Below are 19,683 nucleotides of genomic sequence, written 5' to 3'. Positions count from 1 at the left end.
TACATCTAAAATGTGAAGGCAAGTGGGGGACCCTGGTTGCTATCACTCCACTCGTCTCAGCGATTTGCTCACTGTTTACGTGATCATTGCTGTTCTTTACATCTTCACACGAATACAGCCATGTCCGTTTTTTAATTCAAGGCTATCTAAGAAAGTTGCAGCTTCACAAATTGTGTTTTATTTGGGATTACGAAGATAACACAGAATAAAATCACAAGTTCTTGCAATACCAATATCCCCTACATGATAACCACGGGGCTAGAGACAGTCACTTCAAACTGCACTGAGGTATTTCCTCCTTTAAAAGCCACCACAGATCCTATGGACAACAGAAAAAGGCCACAAAGTATTCCAAATTTTGCAGAATATTGCTGAGAATAGCCGCGGTTCAGCTTTCCCTTCCACTTCTGCCCAGGTTGAAGACAGCAACAACTGTGGTCCGACAGAGCTGTCACAGAGGATTGGATTCCGTAGTTGAAACACTGCAGAAAATGTTGCCTTGGTAGCTTGGCCCTTCTGTGAGACTGGCCGCTCTAGCCTGTGCTTGACCTCACACCATGCAGACTGCTAAAACCTGTTGTTTCTTTCTCTATAATATCACCAAAATTCGCCCTTTCCTTTCTGAGCACACTACCAGAACCCTCATCCACACTTATCACCTCTCGCTTAGACTATTGCAACTTGCTTCTCACAGGTCTCCCACTTAGCCATCTCTCTCCTCTTCAATCTGTTCAAAATTCTGCTGCATGACTAATATTCCGCCAGTGTCGTTATGCTTATATTAGCCCTCTCCTCAAGTCACTTCACTGGCTTCCTATCCGTTTCCGCATACAGTTCAAACTCCTCTTGTTGACCTATAAGTGCATTCACTCTGCAGCTCCTCGGTACCTCTCCACTCTCATCTCTCCCTACATTCCTCCCCGGGAACTCCGTTCACTGGGTAAATCTCTCTTATCTGCACCCTTCACCACTGCTAACTCCAGACTCCGTTCCTTTTATCTTGCTGCACCATATGCCTGGAATAGATTTCCTAAGCCGGTACATCAAGCTCCATCTCTGGCCGTCTTCAAATCTAAGCTAAAAGCCCACCTTTTTGATGCTGCTTTTAACTCCTAACCTTTATTCACTTGTTCAGAACCCTTATTTTATCATTCTCACTTTAATATTCCCTTATCTCTTGTTTGTCCTGTTTGTCCTAATTAGATTGTAAGCTCTGTCGAGCAGGGACTGTCTCTTCATGTTCAAGTGTACAGCGCTGCATACGTCTAGTAGCGCTATAGAAATGATAAGTAGTAGTAGTAGTCATCGGGATTCCGGAATCTTGCTACTCTTTCGGATTCTGCACAGACTCTTGCTATTCTTTGTGATTCCGCCCGGAATCTTGCTACTCTTTGTCCTTATCCCTTATTTGTCCTGTTTTTCTTCCCTGATTAGATTGTAAGCTCTGTTGAGCAGGGACTGTCTCTTCATGTTCAAGTGTACAGCGCTGCGTACGTCTAGTAGCGCTTTAGAAATGATAAGTAGTAGTAGCAGTAATGTACTCCTCACTTGGTAAGACAACGGCAGAGGGTGGTCAGACCTACAAGTCCCTGCATGCAATGCAGTCAAGCAGAGCCGAAAGAGTACAGGATGTAAGACAAACAGACACATGGCCAGATGCAGGCTTGGATGCCCGTAACATCAGGCAGCAAACTGACAACTTGCATGGCACAGGTCAAGGTCACGAGTGTGCTATTAGTGAAAACAATACAGAATGATTTATTAAAACTGGCATGTTTGCTGCCCCGGACCAGACTCGTCTGGTCGGATATTATTCCACGACGAGTTTGGAGGGGCGAGAGGTCGCATACAGCGATCGATGGCACACGCAAAAAAATTAATAGGTGGATGGGTAAATTTATGGGGTCAGTTAAAGGGCAAGTGATTGTGCATGAGTTCCTTAAAGAATCTTGTGCGGGTTTATATAGATCGGATGGGGTCCACCTGTCTGATGTGGGCCTGGATATATTCAACTTTGATTTACATAATTTTATTGAAGCCATTACGCTGGTGGTAGGTCGCAGCCAGGGTTTGGGGGGAGCCCGCGGCGAACGAGGAGTCGTTGCCGTGGGCTGTGGCATAAGCTATGGAACTTAGGTAACATTAGCGACGAGTACACAGCACCTCAGCGGATAATATGCCAAAGTGAGTTACTATGTATATGTTAATGACCTGTTGAAAGTTACAATACTGAGCGAAATGTTATGCCTGCATGCGGGCAGGATTACAGAACAAGATGGACACGGCTAGTCTCCTGGCTTGGACGGCCAGGGGGCCAATAGCTTTGGTGAAAGTGGTAAATGCATCCTTGTACGGGATGCATTTGATTGCACAGCGTGCTATAGCAGACAGCACTGAAGAGGAACAGGGTGCTTGGACGGCACAGCCTGTAGTAATATAACAGGGTGCTTGGACGGCACAGCCTGTAGTAATATAAGCAAGAAGGGCTGTGTACTCGGAGGGAGATGTTTATCAATGATGTTTATCAATGATGTTTACCAATGATGGTTTATGTGAAGGTTTACGGTAAATAAAATTTTGGGACCTGGCTGCGGCCTAAATAAATCCACATTTGTTAAAGAAATTGGCTTCTGGTGTGGTGTTTGGATAGAAGGGGGTGACTGAGTGAATGCCGAATGCCCGTGTTGATGGAAAGGCTCACCCTTTAAGGGGAGCCGATTACAACCGGGCTGAAGGCTCAGGAAGAACCTGGGGTGGGGGGGGGGGGGGGGGAGAGGGAGGGAGGAGTGGGAGGGGATAGGAAGGATAAGAGATTGAAGGGTGATGGGTAAAGGGGCGGGTAGGGAGGAGGGGTGAAGAAGGGCTGTGAAGGGAGACACAGCGCCATTTGGATTTCAGCAAGCAGAGGGAGCAGTGTTGACCCGCCCTCCCGCCCATGAGGTACGGGGGAAGGGTCGTTGTCGCAGCAAGGCATAAGCTATGGAACTTAGGTAACATTAGCGACGAGTACACAGCACCTCAGCGGATAATATGCCAAGTGAGTTACTATGTATATGTTAATGACCTGTTGAAAGTTACAATACTGAGCGAAATGTTATGCCTGCATGCGGGCAGGATTACAGAACAAGATGGACACGGCTAGTCTCCTGGCTTGGACGGCCAGGGGGCCAATAGCTTTGGTGAAAGTGGTAAATGCATCCTTGTACGGGATGCATTTGATTGCACAGCGTGCTATAGCAGACAGCACTGAAGAGGAACAGGGTGCTTGGACGGCACAGCCTGTAGTAATATAACAGGGTGCTTGGACGGCACAGCCTGTAGTAATATAAGCAAGAAGGGCTGTGTACTCGGAGGGAGATGTTTATCAATGATGTTTATCAATGATGTTTACCAATGATGGTTTATGTGAAGGTTTACGGTAAATAAAATTTTGGGACCTGGCTGCGGCCTAAATAAATCCACATTTGTTAAAGAAATTGGCTTCTGGTGTGGTGTTTGGATAGAAGGGGGTGACTGAGTGAATGCCGAATGCCCGTGTTGTGGCAGATGAAATTTAATGTGGACAAATGCAAAGTGACGCACATGGGAAAGAATAATCCGAATCATAGAATCAAGAAAAAGATCTAGGTGTCGTTGTAGATAATACGCTGAAATCTTCCGCTCAGTGTGCGGCGGTGGCCAAAAAAATCAAACAGGATGCTAGGAATTATTAGGAAAGGGATGGTGAATAAGACCGAAAATACTATAATGCCTCTGTATCGCTCTACGGTGCGACCTCACCTTGAGTACTGCATTCAGTTCTGGTCGCCGTATCTCAAAAACGATACAGCGGAATTAGAAAAGGTTCAAAGAAGAGTAACCAAAATGGACAAGGAGACTCTGGCAAAACAGTTAAGAGAAGAAAGAGGAAAGCAGAAACCAGAGGATGGGACCAACACAATAACAAAATGACCAGACGAAAAAGGTAGAACAAAAATAGTACAAGAGTAAGGGTTAGGAGTTAAAAGCAGCATCAAAAAGGTGGGCTTTTAGCCTAGATTTGAAGACGGCCACTCCTCCACTGCTGCTACTATTTGAGATTCTACATGGAATGTTGCTATTCCACTAGAAGTCGGCCCTTGCAGATAACCAATGTGGCCGCGCAGGCTTCTGCTTCTGTGAGTCTGACGTCCTGCAGGACGTCAGACTCACAGAAACAGAAGCCTGCGCAGCCTTCTACATGGAATGTTGCTAGTGGAATAGCAACATTCCATGTAGAACGTCCAATAGTAGCAACATTCCATGTAGAATCTCCAATAGTATCTATTTTATTTTTGTTACATTTGTACCCTGCACTTTCCCACTCATGGCAGGCTCAATGCAGCTTACATGGGGCAATGGAGGGTTAAGTGACTTGCCCAGAGTCACAAGGAGCTGCCTGTGCCTGAAGTGGGAATTGAACTCAGTTCCTCAGGACCAAATCCACCACCCTAACCACTAGGCCACTCCTCCACTGTTGCTACTATTTGAGATTCTACATGGAATGTTGCTATTCCACTAGCAACATTCCATGTAGAAGTTGGCCCTTGCAGATCAGCAATGTGGCCGCGTACGTGCAGGACGTCAGACTCACAGAAACAGAAGCCTGCGCAGCCTTCTACATGGAATGTTGCTAGTAGAAAAGCAACATTCCATGTAGAATCTCCAATAGTATCTATTTTATTTTTGTTACATTTGTACCCCACGCTTTCCCACTCATGGCAGGCTCAATAGTAGTAACATTCCATGTAGAATCTCCAATAGTAGCAACATTCCATGTAGAATCTCCAATAGTAGCAACAGAATCTCAATAGTAGCAACATTCCATGTAGAATCTCCAACAGTATCTATTTTATTTTTGTTACATTTGTACCCTGCGCTTTCCCACTCATGGCAGGCTCAATGCGGCTTACATGGGGCAATGGAGGGTTAAGTGACTTGCCCATTGTCACAAGGAGCTGCCTGTGCCTGAAGTGGGAATCCAACTCAGTTCCCCAAGACCAAAGTCCACCACCCCTAACCACTAGGCCACTCCTCCACAGTTCTTCCTGATATTCGATTTGAGAGGAATTTTCTTACCATTTGCAAAAAACTGAAATAATTTTTGTTTAGACACTTTTTTTTTCTGTTTGGTAATATTGCATTTGCGTTATGTTTTGTGAATGTTAACTTATGATCTGCCTAGTATTGTAGATGGGTGGAATACATAAGAACATAAGAATAGCCATACTGGATCAGACTAACGGTCCGTGTAGCCCAGTATCCTGTTTCCAACAGTGGCTAAACCAGGTCAAAAGGACCTGGCAGAAACCCCAAATAGTGGCAACATTCCATACTACCAATCCTAGGGCAACCAGTAGCTTCCCTATGTCTATCTCAATAGACGACTATGGACTTTTCCTCCAGGAACTTGTCCGAACCTTTTTTAGACCCAGATATGCTACTACTACTACTTATCATTTCTATAGCGCTACTAGACGTACACAGCGCTGTACACTTGAACATGAAGAGACAGTCCCTGCTCGACAGAGCTTACAATCTAATTAGGACAGACAAACAGGACAAACAAGAGATAAGGGAATATTAAGGTGAGGATGATAAAATAAGGGTTCTGAACAAGTGAATAAGGGTTAGGGGTTAAAAGCAGCATCAAAAAGGTAGGCTTTTAGCTTAGATTTGAAGACGGCCAGAGATGGAGCTTGATGTAACAGCTCAGGAAGTTTATTCCAGGCATATGGTGCTGCAAGATAAAAGGAACGGAGTCTGGAGTTAGCGGTGGAGGAGAAGGGTGCAGATAAGAGAGATTTACCTAATGAACGGAGTTCCCGGGGAGGAATGTAGGGAGAGATGAGAGTGGAGAGGTACTGAGGAGCTGCAGAGTGAATGCACTTGTATGTCAATAAGAGGAGTTTGAACTGTATGCGGAAAAACTGAAGAGGACTGAGCTTTGCGCTGTTCCCTGTGGCTCCCCACTCGTTCTGTCCCCGTCACCACTGTCCACCAGTCTCTGAGGCCTGCTATTTAAACAAATTCTTAGTCAGTACACGGTATAGTGATTCATTTACACTAATAGGTCCACTGTGTTGCAGGTTTTAACCGCGTTCTACAGCTGGTGGGATAGCACTATTCCTTCGAAGCAGAGCAGGACTCCTCCAACTGCATTGTTGCCAGTAGGGGCCGGTGCTTCGATATCGTACTTTAAATTGCTAGAGATAGGCAAGTTCCCTGGAGTCCTGCAGAGATTGCGTGTCCTTTACTTTTGAAAATGTGATCGTGAAATAGCACCTCCCACTGGCAGGACTGTAGGTGGCGGACTGCCGCTCAGCTTAGAGGGAACAGTGTGGGACAGACGTACACTTTGCATGCACACCCACCTTTTTTGATTGTCGGTAACTGGTTGAGCTGGTTGCCGTTGTGCGTGGATATTGTGAGAGCAGAAATGGGGATCTTGGGGGAGGACAGCACCGTGGGCGTTCCCACCGGGGAGTAGCTGAACAACGTTGAGCCGAAGCTTTGCCTTCGGCCCTCTCTTCTGTTGCTGTCGATGGCAGCCTGGAGCTCCCCAGGAGAGCTGAGACCTTGTTTTTCACATTCATACGGGTAGAGGTACTTCATATATCTGAAAGAGAGAAACAGCTGGTTTGTATAAACCTCTGAGGATGGATAATAATACCACCCCCCCCCCCCCCGACACAAACACACACAATATTTAAACTTTCAAATTCCACAGTTAGCAATTCTCTTAAACATTGGCCATGGATTTTGAAGATATATCTAGATTTTCAGAGCCAGCCACTGTTTAGATAATGGTGCTGGAAATCCAGGTATAGAGTTACCCAGTCCCATTATCCAGGTATCGGCAATGTTCAGCTGGATAGTTATCTGCTACTGGCACTGAATTTTGCCTAACTGGATACAATCCAGCTCCATCCAGGCTTCACCTCCAGACTACTCCAGCAGCTCCGTGCACAGTGCCGAGATGTTCTGTCTGGATTTTCAGCAGCATATGGGAATAATGCTATAGAAAATCCACACAGACGGCCTCTGCTCCTGCAGAGTCCATCGAGTCCAGTATCCTGTTTCCAACAGTCGCCAGTCTACTTTACAAGTACCTGGCAGGGTCTGAAAAAGTAGCAATGCTCCATTTTACTTAACTTCAGGGATTTGGGGGGAGCTGATGTACTTTCCATGTTTTTATACCTTCCCTAAAGGTGTTATTTTTGAGAGTGGTTTGGGATTTTTTTTTTTGTTTTACAAAGCCCAGGGCTTAACCAGTGGCGTAGCCAAGGGTGGGCCCAAGTGGACCCAGGCCCATCCAATTTGTGCTCAGGCCCACCCAGCAGCAGCAGCAGCACACCTATAATGTGGTTGGCAGGGATCCCCAAGCCCCACCAGCCGAAAATTCCAAACAACTGTACCTCCTGCATACCTTGTAAATAGCAGATCTTCCTCTGCAGTGAGCAGCGACTGATACATACTGCTCACACCGGCCCCATAGCCTTCCCTCTGACGTACTCCCGCCTATGCGGAAACAGGAAGTTGCATCAGAGGGAAGGCTGCGGGGCCAATCTGAGCAGTGTGTATTAGTTGCTGCTCGCTGCCGGTGAAAATCTGCTATTTAAAAGGTATGCGGGGGAGGGGGGATGTTTGAGAGACCATATGGCATGCAGGTGAGAGAGAGAGACACCAAATCACTTGTGGGACAGGGTAGAATTCTTCTGCCCACCCATCTTGGGCCCAGGCCCACCCAAAATTGGGTGTCTGGCTACGTCCCTGGGACTTACAGGCACTAACCAATGGCAAGACGGTTCAATGACATCACAGGACGCTTTGAGCTCCCTGAGATTACAACTGAATTGGCCCAATTGTTTTTCCTATAGATTATAGAGGGAGAGACCAGGAAATCTAGACTGCCCAACTTGACATTTCGTTCTTTAGATTGTAAGCTCATTTGAGCAGGGACCGTCCTTCTTTATTTTGTAAAGCGCTGCGTAACCCTAGTAGCGCTCTAGAAATGTTAAGTAGTAGTAGTAGTAGTAAACCACTTGTGGGATATTGCAGAGTTCTTCTGTCCACCCATCTTGGGCCCAGGCCCACCCAATATTGGGTGTCTGGCTACGCCCCTGGGCTTAACATTCTTGTATACTTATGATAAATACTAACAAGGTTCTGTGATATTTTTGAGAAAGCATATTTTATCATCATACTTTCTAGAGAGAGAAAAAAGCAGCAGACACCCTTCCCCGGGATGCAAAGAAAGAAGAAGATGATCTACAAGAAAGAAGAAGAATGAGTCTCCAGTGGATTCATACAGAAACCTGCTACCCGTATGCTCTTCCTTACTACTACTACTACTATTTAGCATTTCTATAGCGCTACAAGGCGTACGCAGCGCTGCACAAACATAGAAGAAAGAAAGTCCCTGCTCAAAGAGCTTACAATCTAAATAATACAGACAGACAAGACAGTTATGGGTGAGGGAAGTAATGGGTGAGAAGGAAGGAAGGGACAAGGGGAGGGCAATTGAATAGTGGACTTATTAATCATGGACTTCTTGCTAGACTTGAGACTATTGGTATTTCTGGTTACTACTACTACTACTACTATTTAGCATTTCTATAGCGCTACAAGGCGTACGCAGCACTGCACAAACATAGAAGAAAGACAGTCCCTGCTCAAAGAGCTTACAATCCAATAGACAAAAAATAAATAAAGTAAGCAAATCAAATCAATTAATGTGAACGGGAAGGAAGAGAGGAGGGTAGGTGGAGGCGAGTGGTTACGAGTCAAAAGCAATGTTAAAGAGGTGGGCTTTCAGTCTAGATTTAAAGGTGGCCAAGGATGGGGCAAGACGTAGGGGCTCAGGAAGTCTATTCCAGACGTAGGGTGCAACGAGACAGAAGGCGCGAAGTCTGGAGTTGGCAGTAGCGGAGAAGGGAACAGATAAGAAGGATTTATCCATGGAAGGGGTGTAGGGAAGGACGAGTGTGGAGAGATACTGGGGAGCAGCAGAGTGAGTACATTTATAGGTCAGTAGAAGAAGTTTGAACAGGATACGAAAACGGATATGCTCTTCCTTGTGAACTATCATGTTTGAATGCACCACAGTTTCCGCTGATTTTCTTTCTTGTTGCTGCTTTGTAAATATCTTCCCTCCAACATTTAAACACTGCAGTCAGCACCGACTTCAAATTTATACCCAGGCATTCAGCACTGGACCATAACCAGATACGGCACTGAATATCGGGGTATAAGGGCAGCTGCTGGAAGTTATCCAGATACCACCGATGTTCAATGGCATCGGTACCCAGACTACCATCTGGGAAGCAAATTAGCTGAGTATCAGTAGGCAGGAGAGACTCCTGCCTGGTTAAATCATATCGAGCACCTCAGGAGAGGATATTATTCAGCTGTACTTAATTGGGCGGTGCGGCTGAATTTTCTTTTTGACTGCTGTGGCGTTGTTTGGGCAGAGCTGGGGACGGGTGGTCCTGGGAGTTATGTAATATTCAGTACTGCTGCCCAGGCAAGTCAGGCAGTGTTTTCAGCAGTCCTAACTTTACTGAGTTAGCTCTGAGCGCACTCAAGGAGGTTTTATGTCAGGAGACAGCATGAGCCTACCTGGCCCATTCTGTTGGGGCTGAAGCAGTGGCATAGCTACGGAGGGGGCCTTAGGGGCATGGGCCCTCCCAAATTGGATTCGGGCCCCTGGACTGGCTGGCAGGAGTCCCCAACCCCCGTCAGCTGAAGCCTTGCTCCAGCGCTGTTCTCTGCATATTGCCTGCCCTGCTTCCTCTCACGTTGCATGCATGCTCAGTTTTAAGTAAGAACATAAGAGTAGCCATAGTGGGTCAGAAAATCTAGCCCAGTATCCTGTTTTCCGAACAGTGGCCAAGCGAGGTCACAAGTACCTGGCAGAAACCCAATTAGCAGCAAAATCCCGGGGCAAGCAGTGGCTTCCCCATGTCTGTCTCTATAGTAGACTACGGACTTTTCCTCCAGGAATTTGTCCAAACCTTTTTTAAACCCTGATAAGCTAACTGCTGTTACCACATCCTCCGGCAAAGAGTTCCAGAGCTTAACTACTCGTTGAGTGAAAAAATATTTCCTCCCATTTGTTTTAAAAGTATTTCCATGTAACTTTCTCAAGTGCCCCCTAGTCTTTGTACTTTTGGAACAAGTAAAAAATCAATTTACTTCTACTCATTCTACACCACTTAGGGTTTTGTAGATTTCAATCATATCTCCTCTCATCTGTTTCTTTTCCATGCTGAAGAGCCCTAATCTGTTTAGCCTTTCCTCATACAACAGGAGTTCCATTCCCTTTATCATTTTGGTCGCTCTTCTTTTCTAATTCCGCTATATCTTTTTTGAGATATGGTGATCAGAACTGAACGCAATACTCAGCATCGTAAGTACATAAGTATTGCCATACTGGGACAGACCGAAGGTCCATCAAGCCCAGCATTCTGTTTCCAACAGTGGCCAATCTAGGTCACAAGTACCTGGCAAAAACCCAAACAATAGTAACATTTCATGTAGAACCCCAAAGAGTAGCAAGATTCTAGAATTCTAAAGAATAACAAGATTCCATACAGAATTTCAAAGTGTATAGCAACATTCCATTTAGAACCCTAAAGAGTAGCAAGATTCCATTCAGAATCCCAAGTGCATAAGTATTGCCATACTGGGACAGACCGAAGGTCCCTCAAGCCCAGCATCCTGTTTCCAACAGCGGCCAATCCAGGTCACAAGTACCTGGCAGAAACCCAAAACAGTACAATACATTTTATGCTGCTTATTCTAGAAATAAGCAGTGGATTTTCCCCAAGTCCATTTTAATAATGGTCTATGGACTTTTGCTTTAGGAAGCCATCCAAACCTTTTTTAAAACCCCGCTAAGCTAACCGCTTTTACTACATTCTCTGGCAACGAATTGCAAAGTTTATTTACACACTGAATGAAGAAATATTTTCTCCGATTTCGTTTTAAATTTACTACTTTCTAGCTTCTTTGCATGCCCCTTAGTCCTAGTATTTTTGGAAAAAGTAAACAAGCATTTCACGTCTACCCGTTCAACCCGTTCTGTACATTAAAACACACAAGATGCCAGAGCAGCCAGACCTGAAGCGTTTGTGATTACAAATCACTAGAACTGGTATCCTTTCTGTGGCTGGACCTCAGGCATTGAATAAACTGCCTTTTTCTTTGAAATCTCAACAGAGTACTGCATTATTTAAGCGGATGCTGAAGTGCTATCTGCTGCACCATAATCTTTTCTGATGCCCTTGTTGCTGTATCTGTGTGGATCTGCTGTTATTGTATTTATTAGACGTTTGTACTGTTGTATTTTTTGATATTCTGTACGTTGCGTTGTTACCCACCTTGGATAAAGGCGTGATATAAATAAACAAACGTAAATATAATTGCAGGTGACCTGTATAACCTATGTGGACTGCGGCTGAATATTGCCACTCTCTGGATAATTTCACGACTCACCCTCTCTCCATCCTCTCTTTGCCCCGTTCATATATGGAAAATATCGGTCCATTCTGATGGAGTTTTGACTCAACTCTATCTATATAAAAGCCAAAAATCCAAAGACAGAAACGTTCTACATTCACAAACTGCCGTTGAATATAATATAGCTTCTTTTGAATATGGGTCTGAACCTTTCCCCAGAGGCACTACTAAAATCTGACACAGCCGGGATACCATTGCCAGCTGATACTCACTGTGTCCGGAGCGTGAAAGCGGCACTGGTGATGGAGGTTGGGAGGTTGAGACCCTTGGTGATTTCTCTCCAAATTTTCTTGTTGATCACCTCCACTAGGCCACCCTTCTCTGTCACCAGCCTGTACAGGGTGTAAAGGTCCAGTACCTGCTTGGCCATGATAGGGATGCGATTCACTGGAGTACCTGGAGCAAAAGAAGTCGGGTTGTATTCATAAGTACAATCTACAATCTCAAGGTAAAGGAATCTCTCAATGCAGAAGCTCAACTCAAGTACGTTTCTACCCAGGAGATGTGAAGTGTAGGTCCAGGTTGAACATGGAACAGCTACTGGAAAGACCCTTTAATCTCACAGCTACACTACCCTTACACCACAAACGTAGCATAGGAACAATATTAAAAGAACATCTAGGCAATGAAGTACAGTGAAAATATATTTAACAAGCAACAAAGCCCATTTCGTCAAAAATGAAACGGGCCCTAGGAAGGCTCTTATCTAAGCGATTTCTCCTCTGTCCCCTGCCCTCCCCTCCATGTCCAGGGATTCTTCCCTCCCCTCCCATCCCCTCCATGTCCCGCGATTCTGGCCTCCCCTCCATGTCCAGCGATTCTCCTCTGTCCTGCCGTCCCCTCCGTGTTTCGCAATTCTGGCCTCCCCTCCATGTCCAGCGATTCTCCTCTGCCCTGCCCTCGGTGTCTTGCGATTCTCCCCTCGCCTCCCATCCCCACAATGTCCAGCGATTCTCCTCTGCCCTCCCATCCGTGCCCCGCAATTCTCTCCTCTCCTCCCATCCCATCTGTGTCCAGCAATTCCCCTCTGCCCTGCCCTGCCATCCCATCCCATCCAATCCATGCCCTCCGATTCTCCCCTCCCCTCAATGACCAGTGACTCTGTCCTTCCTGCCGCCCTGCCTTTAAGCCGTTCATCTTACCTGAGGTCGCAGCAGCGGCAGGCTGGGCTCGCGTCACCTCCAGCCTTTCCTTGCCTTCCCTCTCAGTGTCCCGCCCTCCTCTGATGTCATGTCGTCTTTACGCGAGGGCGGGACACTGAGAGGGAAGGGAACCCTGGAAGCGAGCTGACATCAGCATGCTGTTACGAACCCAGCCAGCCAGCCATCCAGGGAAGCAGAGTTACAAATTATTATATAGATTCTGTGCTACGACAGTACAAACAAAACTAAAAGTATTATGCTGCTCTTATACTTTTTAAATTTTAATACCTTTTAAACTAATTCTAAAAACTCTGAAGTACAATGACAAACATAATGAACACGATAGTCAAACAGCAGCAGACAGAACATGTGACCTTTAAAGCTAGTGATTAATCTGACTGAACATCTGTGTCATTAATTTTAGATTCCTTTAGCCAGGGCCGCCGAGGGGGGGTGCAGAAGGGGCAAAATTCCCTAGGGCCCGGCCTCCAAAGGGGGCCCACCCGGGGAATTATCATAGTAGTAGTAGTAGTTAACTCTGTTTTGCAGGTCACAGGTCCTTCTTTCGGCCACGTCTCGTCTCCTGTGTGAAGTACTTCCTGTTTCCGCAAACACAGCAGGAAGAAGGACCTTGCAGCAGAGAAGAGTTAACGCGGTCCTGGCACAGGAGCAGGAGACAAGTATTAAGCAAGTCAGCAGGCCCACGTGGGGGTGGGGGGACATGCACACATGGGGGCACACAGGGCCACTGAGCCGGGCCCGGGGTAGGGGCGCTGCCGCCAGAACGGGGGCAGGGCTGCCACCCCGCTCCAGATCGCCACAACTGCAATGCAAATACCGTGCCTGGCGGGGATCCTGAGGGAATTCCACCCCCTCCCACGCCGGCCCTGGGGGCGCAGCTCGGCTTTATCTCTCATTGACCCTGGCTGTAGTATCCAAAAATGTGCACAGATTAATGACTTTATAAAGTTGTTTAAATACTCCTTAACATGGTGCCAGGATAGAAGGTACATAAACGCATAGACCTGGATGACACTCCGTGATAAACAGCTGGTGGATTCCTGCGGGGGCACTGGAGCAGCCCTATATAAACTGTCATTAATGGGGAGTGAGGGTTTACCCAGATGTGTAGGAGCACAGCAATGTGAGGAGGAAGAGGATTACATGGTACCCCTTCCACGGTGGGAAGGAAATCTGGCGGGGAAGTGCCTCTACCCACTGACGCTAGCATGCTTGCCCGTCGCATTCTCTGTCAGTCGCTCGCCTCATGTTGTGCTTCTAAACTGAGATCAATTCCAATCTGTACAGTTCATTGACAAGTCAGGTCAGCTGCTAATACAAAGGCTAATTATGATATTCAGTCCAACTTCACCTGGCTCTTCTCTCACCATCTCCGCTACAGAAAGTTAAGTGGGGCTTGCGTTTCCACTCCAGCAGCTGTCCCTGATTAGACAGAGGCTGGCTGAGATTGATTGATAGCACAAAGCAGTAGGGGGGTGGGGTGGGGGGAGAGAGAGAGGGAATGGGAGCTTCCGTGTGGCTGGGGGTGAAACACTTTCTCTAGCTGAAATCCGAGGTTTGGAAAATCTCACATTCTTTCTTTGGAAAAAAGGCAGGTAGAGCTATCTCCAAATACAAATCACACTTTTTTTTTGTTACATTTGTACCCCGTGCTTTCCCACTCATGGCAGGCTCAATGCAGCTTACTTGGGGCAATGGAGGGTTAAGTGACTTGCCCAGAGTCACAAGGAGCTGCCTGTACCGGGAATCAAACTCAGTTCCTCAGGACCAAAGTCCACCACCCTTAGGCCACTCCTCCACTGTTGCTACTATTTGAGATTCTACATGGAATGTTGCTAGTGGAATAGCAACATTCCATGTAGAAGTCGGCCCTTGCAGATCACCAATGTGGCCGCGCAGGCTTCTGCTTCTGTGAGTCTGACGTCCTGCACGTACGTGCAGGACGTCAGACTCACAGAAACAGAAGCCTGCGCAGCCTTCTACATGGAATGTTGCTAGTGGAATAGCAACATTCCATGTAGAATCTCCAATAGTAGCAACATTCCATGTAGAATCTCCAATAGTATCTATTTTATTTTTGTTACATTTGTACCCTGCGCTTTCCCACTCATGGCAGGCTCAATGCGGCTTACATGGGGCAATGGAGGGTTAAGTGACTTGCCCAGAGTCACAAGGAGCTGCCTATGCCTGAAGTGGGAATTGAACTCAGTTCCTCAGGACCAAAGTCCACCACCCTAACCACTAGGCCACTCCTCCACTCCTGCACTGGGACTTAAACTATAACTATTCTTCAATATACTAACTCTTACAAACCAAAAAAAGAATAGATTTTTACAATCTGATTATAAATTTGTGCAATCACAATCTCTAAAAACTTTCCATATTCAGTACACATGACTACAAATATTCTCACAATTATCAAAATCTCTGGAACGGTTAACTGTCCGTTTAACCTGTACTGACTCTATAGAATATGAAGTCTCTACTTTATAAAAGCAGTAACATACATTTTTAACATCTCTGTCAATGGAGACCTTAACACTGGGACAATTTTCTCCACCACCAACCTATCCAGAGAATTGTGCAAATATTCCTGTATCGATGTGTCCACCGATCATCTTCACGGTCAAAGCCGTATTACTTCAAGGATCCTATTTATAAACAGTTGCAGCCCAATATCCAATCTGAGGCTACCGATGAAAAACGTCTTTATTTATTTGTTACATTTGTATCCAAAACCATTTGCTTATTTCCGATCTGACGAAGAAGGGCAACCTTCGAAAGCTAATCAAGAAATGTATTAAGTTATGTCCAATAAAAAAGGTATCATCTTATTTTCTTTTCCATGTTTTATTTTGTTTGATTTCTATTGATAACCTTAAGAGTGGACTAACACGGCTACCACACTCCTCTATCCAAAACCAAAAAGGGGGATCATACCACTGGACTATAACAAATAGCAACCAAAAAAACAGCGGGTATTACAAATCGATTGTGAATGGATAACAGAGAGGGAGAGGACCTCAGACCAGTGACACTTTATTTTTAATCAATTAAGATTATAATCGTGTGGTCACAGATATGTAATCACTGGTCCTCTGCCAACCTCCTCCCTCAATGTTCGTTTGTGCGTTTCTTATATTTATTAGTGCTGAACCTTCTCCAACATATTCAAAAAAAACACCACAGCTACTTAGCTCATGACTGCTCCAACCAGGGGCTCCCCAACCGTCCCGTTTCGCCACATGGGGCTTCATCAGGGGAAGAGCACCCCACAAAGCTGTGTTTTTTTGAATATGTAACGGAATTCAAACATGCGTGGGATAAGCATAAAGGAATCCTGTGCCGAAGGAATGGATCCTCAGGAGCTTAGTCAAGATCTGGAGGCGGGGCTGATGGTTGGGAGGCAGGGATAGTGCTGGAAAGACTTATACGGTCTGTGCCAGAGCCGGTGGTTGGGAGGAGGGGCTGGTGGTTGGGAGGCGGGGATAGTGCTGGGCAGACTTATACGGCCTGTGCCAGAGCCGGTGGTGGGAAGCGGGACTGGTGGTTGGGAGGCGGGGATAGTGCTGGACAGACTTGTACGGTCTGTGCCAGAGCCGGTGGTTGGGAGGCGAGGCTGGTGGTTGGGAGGCGAGGATAGAGCTGGGCAGACTTATACGGTCTGTGCCAGAGCCGGTGGTTGGGAGGAGGGGCTGGTGGTTGGGAGGCGGGGATAGTGCGGGGCAGACTTATACGGTCTGTGCCAGAGCCGGTGGTTGGGAGGCGAGGCTGGTGGTTGGGAGGCGAGGATAGAGCTGGGCAGACTTATACGGTCTGTGCCAGAGCCGGTGGTGGGAGGCAGGGCTGGTGGTGGGGAGGTGAGGATAGTGCTGGGCAGACTTATACGGTCTGTGCCTGTGCCGGAGCCGGTGGTTGGGAGGTGGGGCTGGTGGTTGGGAGGCGGGGATAGTGCGGGGCAGACTTATACGGTCTGTGCCCTGAAGAGCACAGGTACAAATCAAAGTAGGGTATACACAAAAAGCAGCAAATATGAGTTATCTTGTTGGGCAGACTGGATGGACCGTGCAGGTCTTTTTCTGCCATCATCTACTATGTTATGTTGGAGAAGTTCAGCACTAATAAATATAAGAAACGCACAAACAAACATTGAGGGAGGAGGTTGGCAGAGGACCAGTGATTACATATCTGTGACCACACGATTATAATCTTAATTGATTAAAAAAAGTGTCACTGGTCTGAGGTCCTCTCCCCCTCTGTTATCCATTCACAATCAATTTGTAATACCCACTGTTTTTTGGTTGCTATTTGTTACATTTGTATCCCACATTTTCCCACCTTTTTGCAGGCTCAATGTGGCTTACATAATACCATTAAGCGATCGCCAGTTCTGGCATGAACAAAATACAGGGTGAAGTTCATGTGTGACAAAAAACATTTGGGGATCGTAAAGAGGAGGACGGGTTTAGTTATTTCCAGTACGGTTTTGGTTTCGTTGTGTTGCAGGGTTCAGGCGTTTAGGTTAGATCGTCAGGGTATGCCTTTACGAACAGGTTAGTTTTTAGTGCTTTCCGGAAGTTTACGTGGCCATAAGTTGTTTTCATGGCGCTTGGCAATGCGTTCCATAGTTACGTGCTTATATAGGAGAAGCTGGATGCATACGTTGTTTTATATGTTAGATCTTTGCAACTTGGGTAGTGGAGATTTAGGTAAGTTTCTCAGTACCCTTCTCCACCACCACCAACTCCGGGCTCCGCCCATTCTGCCTCGCCTCACCCTATGCTTGGAATAAACTTCCTGAGCCCTTACGCCAAGCCCCCTCCCTACCCATCTTCAAATCTTTGCTCAAAGCCCACCTCTTCAATGTTGCTTTCGGCACCTAACCTTTATACCTTTCAGGAAATCTAGACTGCCCCTATTTGACTGACTGTACATTTGTCCTTTAGATTGTAAGCTGTGTAACCCTAGTAGCGCTTTAGAAATGTCAAGTAGTAGCAGTAGTAGTATATACACTGTTCCCTCTAAGCTGAGTGGAAATCATCCAACCGCGTTACTGCCAGTGGCAGTGACGATCCTAGGTTGGCTTCCACCCGGAGTGGATCGCCGCTGTGCACCCCCCCCTCGGGTGCAGCAGCGTCCATCCCCCCAGGCTGCAGCATGACACCCCCCCCCCCAGGTGCAATGATACCCCCCTCCCCGACGCATCAAGCCCCCCCCCCCCCCCCCCGGTGCATTCTTGGCTGCTGGAGGGTGCAGAGAGCAGCCGCGCGCCCGCCGGCCCCCCGCTCCCCCGGAACAGGAAGTAACCTGTTCCGGGGCAGAGGGAGCAGGGAACCAGCGGAGCCGCTCTCCACACCCTCCAGCAGCGTGCACCCGGGGCAGACCGCCCCCACCGCTCCGCCCTTGCTACAGCAGTGGCCATGTTTCCAATCACTAGGGACAGGCAGGTTCTCTGGAGTCCTGCAGAACCTGTCGGTCCCTCACTATTGAAAATGTGATAGTGAATTAGCACCCCCCACTGGCAGGACTCCTGCTCAACTTAGAGGGAAGAGTGGTTATAGAGCAGGATCGTCTTCTCTTAACAATAGAAATACAACCACATTTGGAAATTCTTCTTCAAAACAGCTCATATTCTACAGAGTCAATACAGGTTTGTTACATTTGTACCCCATGCTTTCCCACTCATGGCAGGCAATGGAGAGTTAAGTGACTTGCCCAGAGTCACAAGGAGCTGCCTGTGCCAGGAATCGAACTCAGTTCCTCAGGACCAAAGTCCACCACCCTAACCACTAGGCCACTCCTCCACTGTTGCTACTATTTGAGATTCTACATGGAATGTTGCTATTCCACTAGCAACATTCCATGTAGAAGTCGGCCCTTGCAGATCACCAATGTGGCCGCACAGGCTTCTGCTTCTGTGAGTCTGACGTCCTGCACATCAGACTCACAGAAACAGAAGCCTGCGCAGCCTTCTACATGGAATGTTGCTAGTGGAATAGCTAATAACCACAAACCAGGACTCAAAAGCCACCTACTGCGAGTAAGTGTAGTAATAAACAGTTATTTCACCCGTATGTGATCAATAATTTTTATGTGTAGAGTACCCTCAGATATAAACCACCGTAACTGCAGTCAATAATGCTGCTACAGCGTGGCATAGCACTTCTTTCATTGGGTAACTCCTACTATATTTTTTTGGGTAAAGAGCAACCTCTGCTCATATTTTTTTGCATCCCAATCACCACAGTGCTATAAAATCACTTATTCATTTGTTTAAAAGATTACATATACTAGGTGAAAAAAACTGTACACTTATCTCGTGAGTTCTTGCCTCTCTGGCAGAACTGTGTTGCCTTGCTGAAACAATTAGCAATTGCCTTCCCCTGGATCCGCCCAATGAAAGAAGTGCTATGCCACGCTGTAGCAGCATTATTGACTGCAGTTACGGTGGTTTATATCTGAGGGTACTCTACACATAAAAATTATTGATCACATACGGGTGAAATAACTGTTTATTACTACACTTACTCGCAGTAGGTGGCTTTTGAGTCCTGGTTTGTGGTTATTAGCAGTTGAATGTTACCAGAGACATTGATATTGTGAACTCGTTTTCTGCTAGTGGAATAGCAACATTCCATGTAGAATCTCCAATAGTAGCAACATTCAATGTAGAATCTCCAATAGTATCTATTTTATTTTTGTTACATTTGTACCCCACGCTTTCCCACTCATGGCAGGCTCAATGCGGCTTACATGTGGCAATGGAGGGTTAAGTGACTTGCCCAGAGTCACAAGGAGCTGCCTGTGCCTGAAGTGGGAATCAAAATCAGTTCCTCAGTTCCCCAGGACCAAAGTCCACCACCCTAACCACTAGGCCACTCCTCCACTATAATCAAATTGTAAAAATCTATTCTTTTTTTTGGTTTGTATGAGTCAGTATAGATATCTAACAGATCTTTCTTGAGATTCATGGGCTGGC

At 46.5% G+C, this 19,683-nt stretch overlaps 1 protein-coding gene across 1 annotated transcript in view; it reads right to left on the bottom strand.

Annotated features, from left to right (window-relative positions):
* ARID3C (AT-rich interaction domain 3C) overlaps positions 1–19,683 on the bottom strand; it is a 509,889-nt gene that overhangs the window by 39,305 nt on the left and 450,901 nt on the right. Inside the window, exons 4-5 of the mRNA XM_030192839.1 lie at positions 11,754–11,937; positions 6,393–6,637 (exon numbers count right to left, since the gene is read on the bottom strand). Of these exons, the coding sequence (XP_030048699.1) occupies positions 6,393–6,637; positions 11,754–11,937 (429 nt within the window). The remainder of the gene's footprint in view (positions 1–6,392; positions 6,638–11,753; positions 11,938–19,683) is intronic.

Source organism: Microcaecilia unicolor, chromosome 2 (assembly GCF_901765095.1).
Source record: "Microcaecilia unicolor chromosome 2, aMicUni1.1, whole genome shotgun sequence".
Lineage (NCBI taxonomy): Eukaryota > Metazoa > Chordata > Amphibia > Gymnophiona > Siphonopidae > Microcaecilia > Microcaecilia unicolor.
This window is presented reverse-complemented; position numbering and strand designations above follow the sequence as displayed.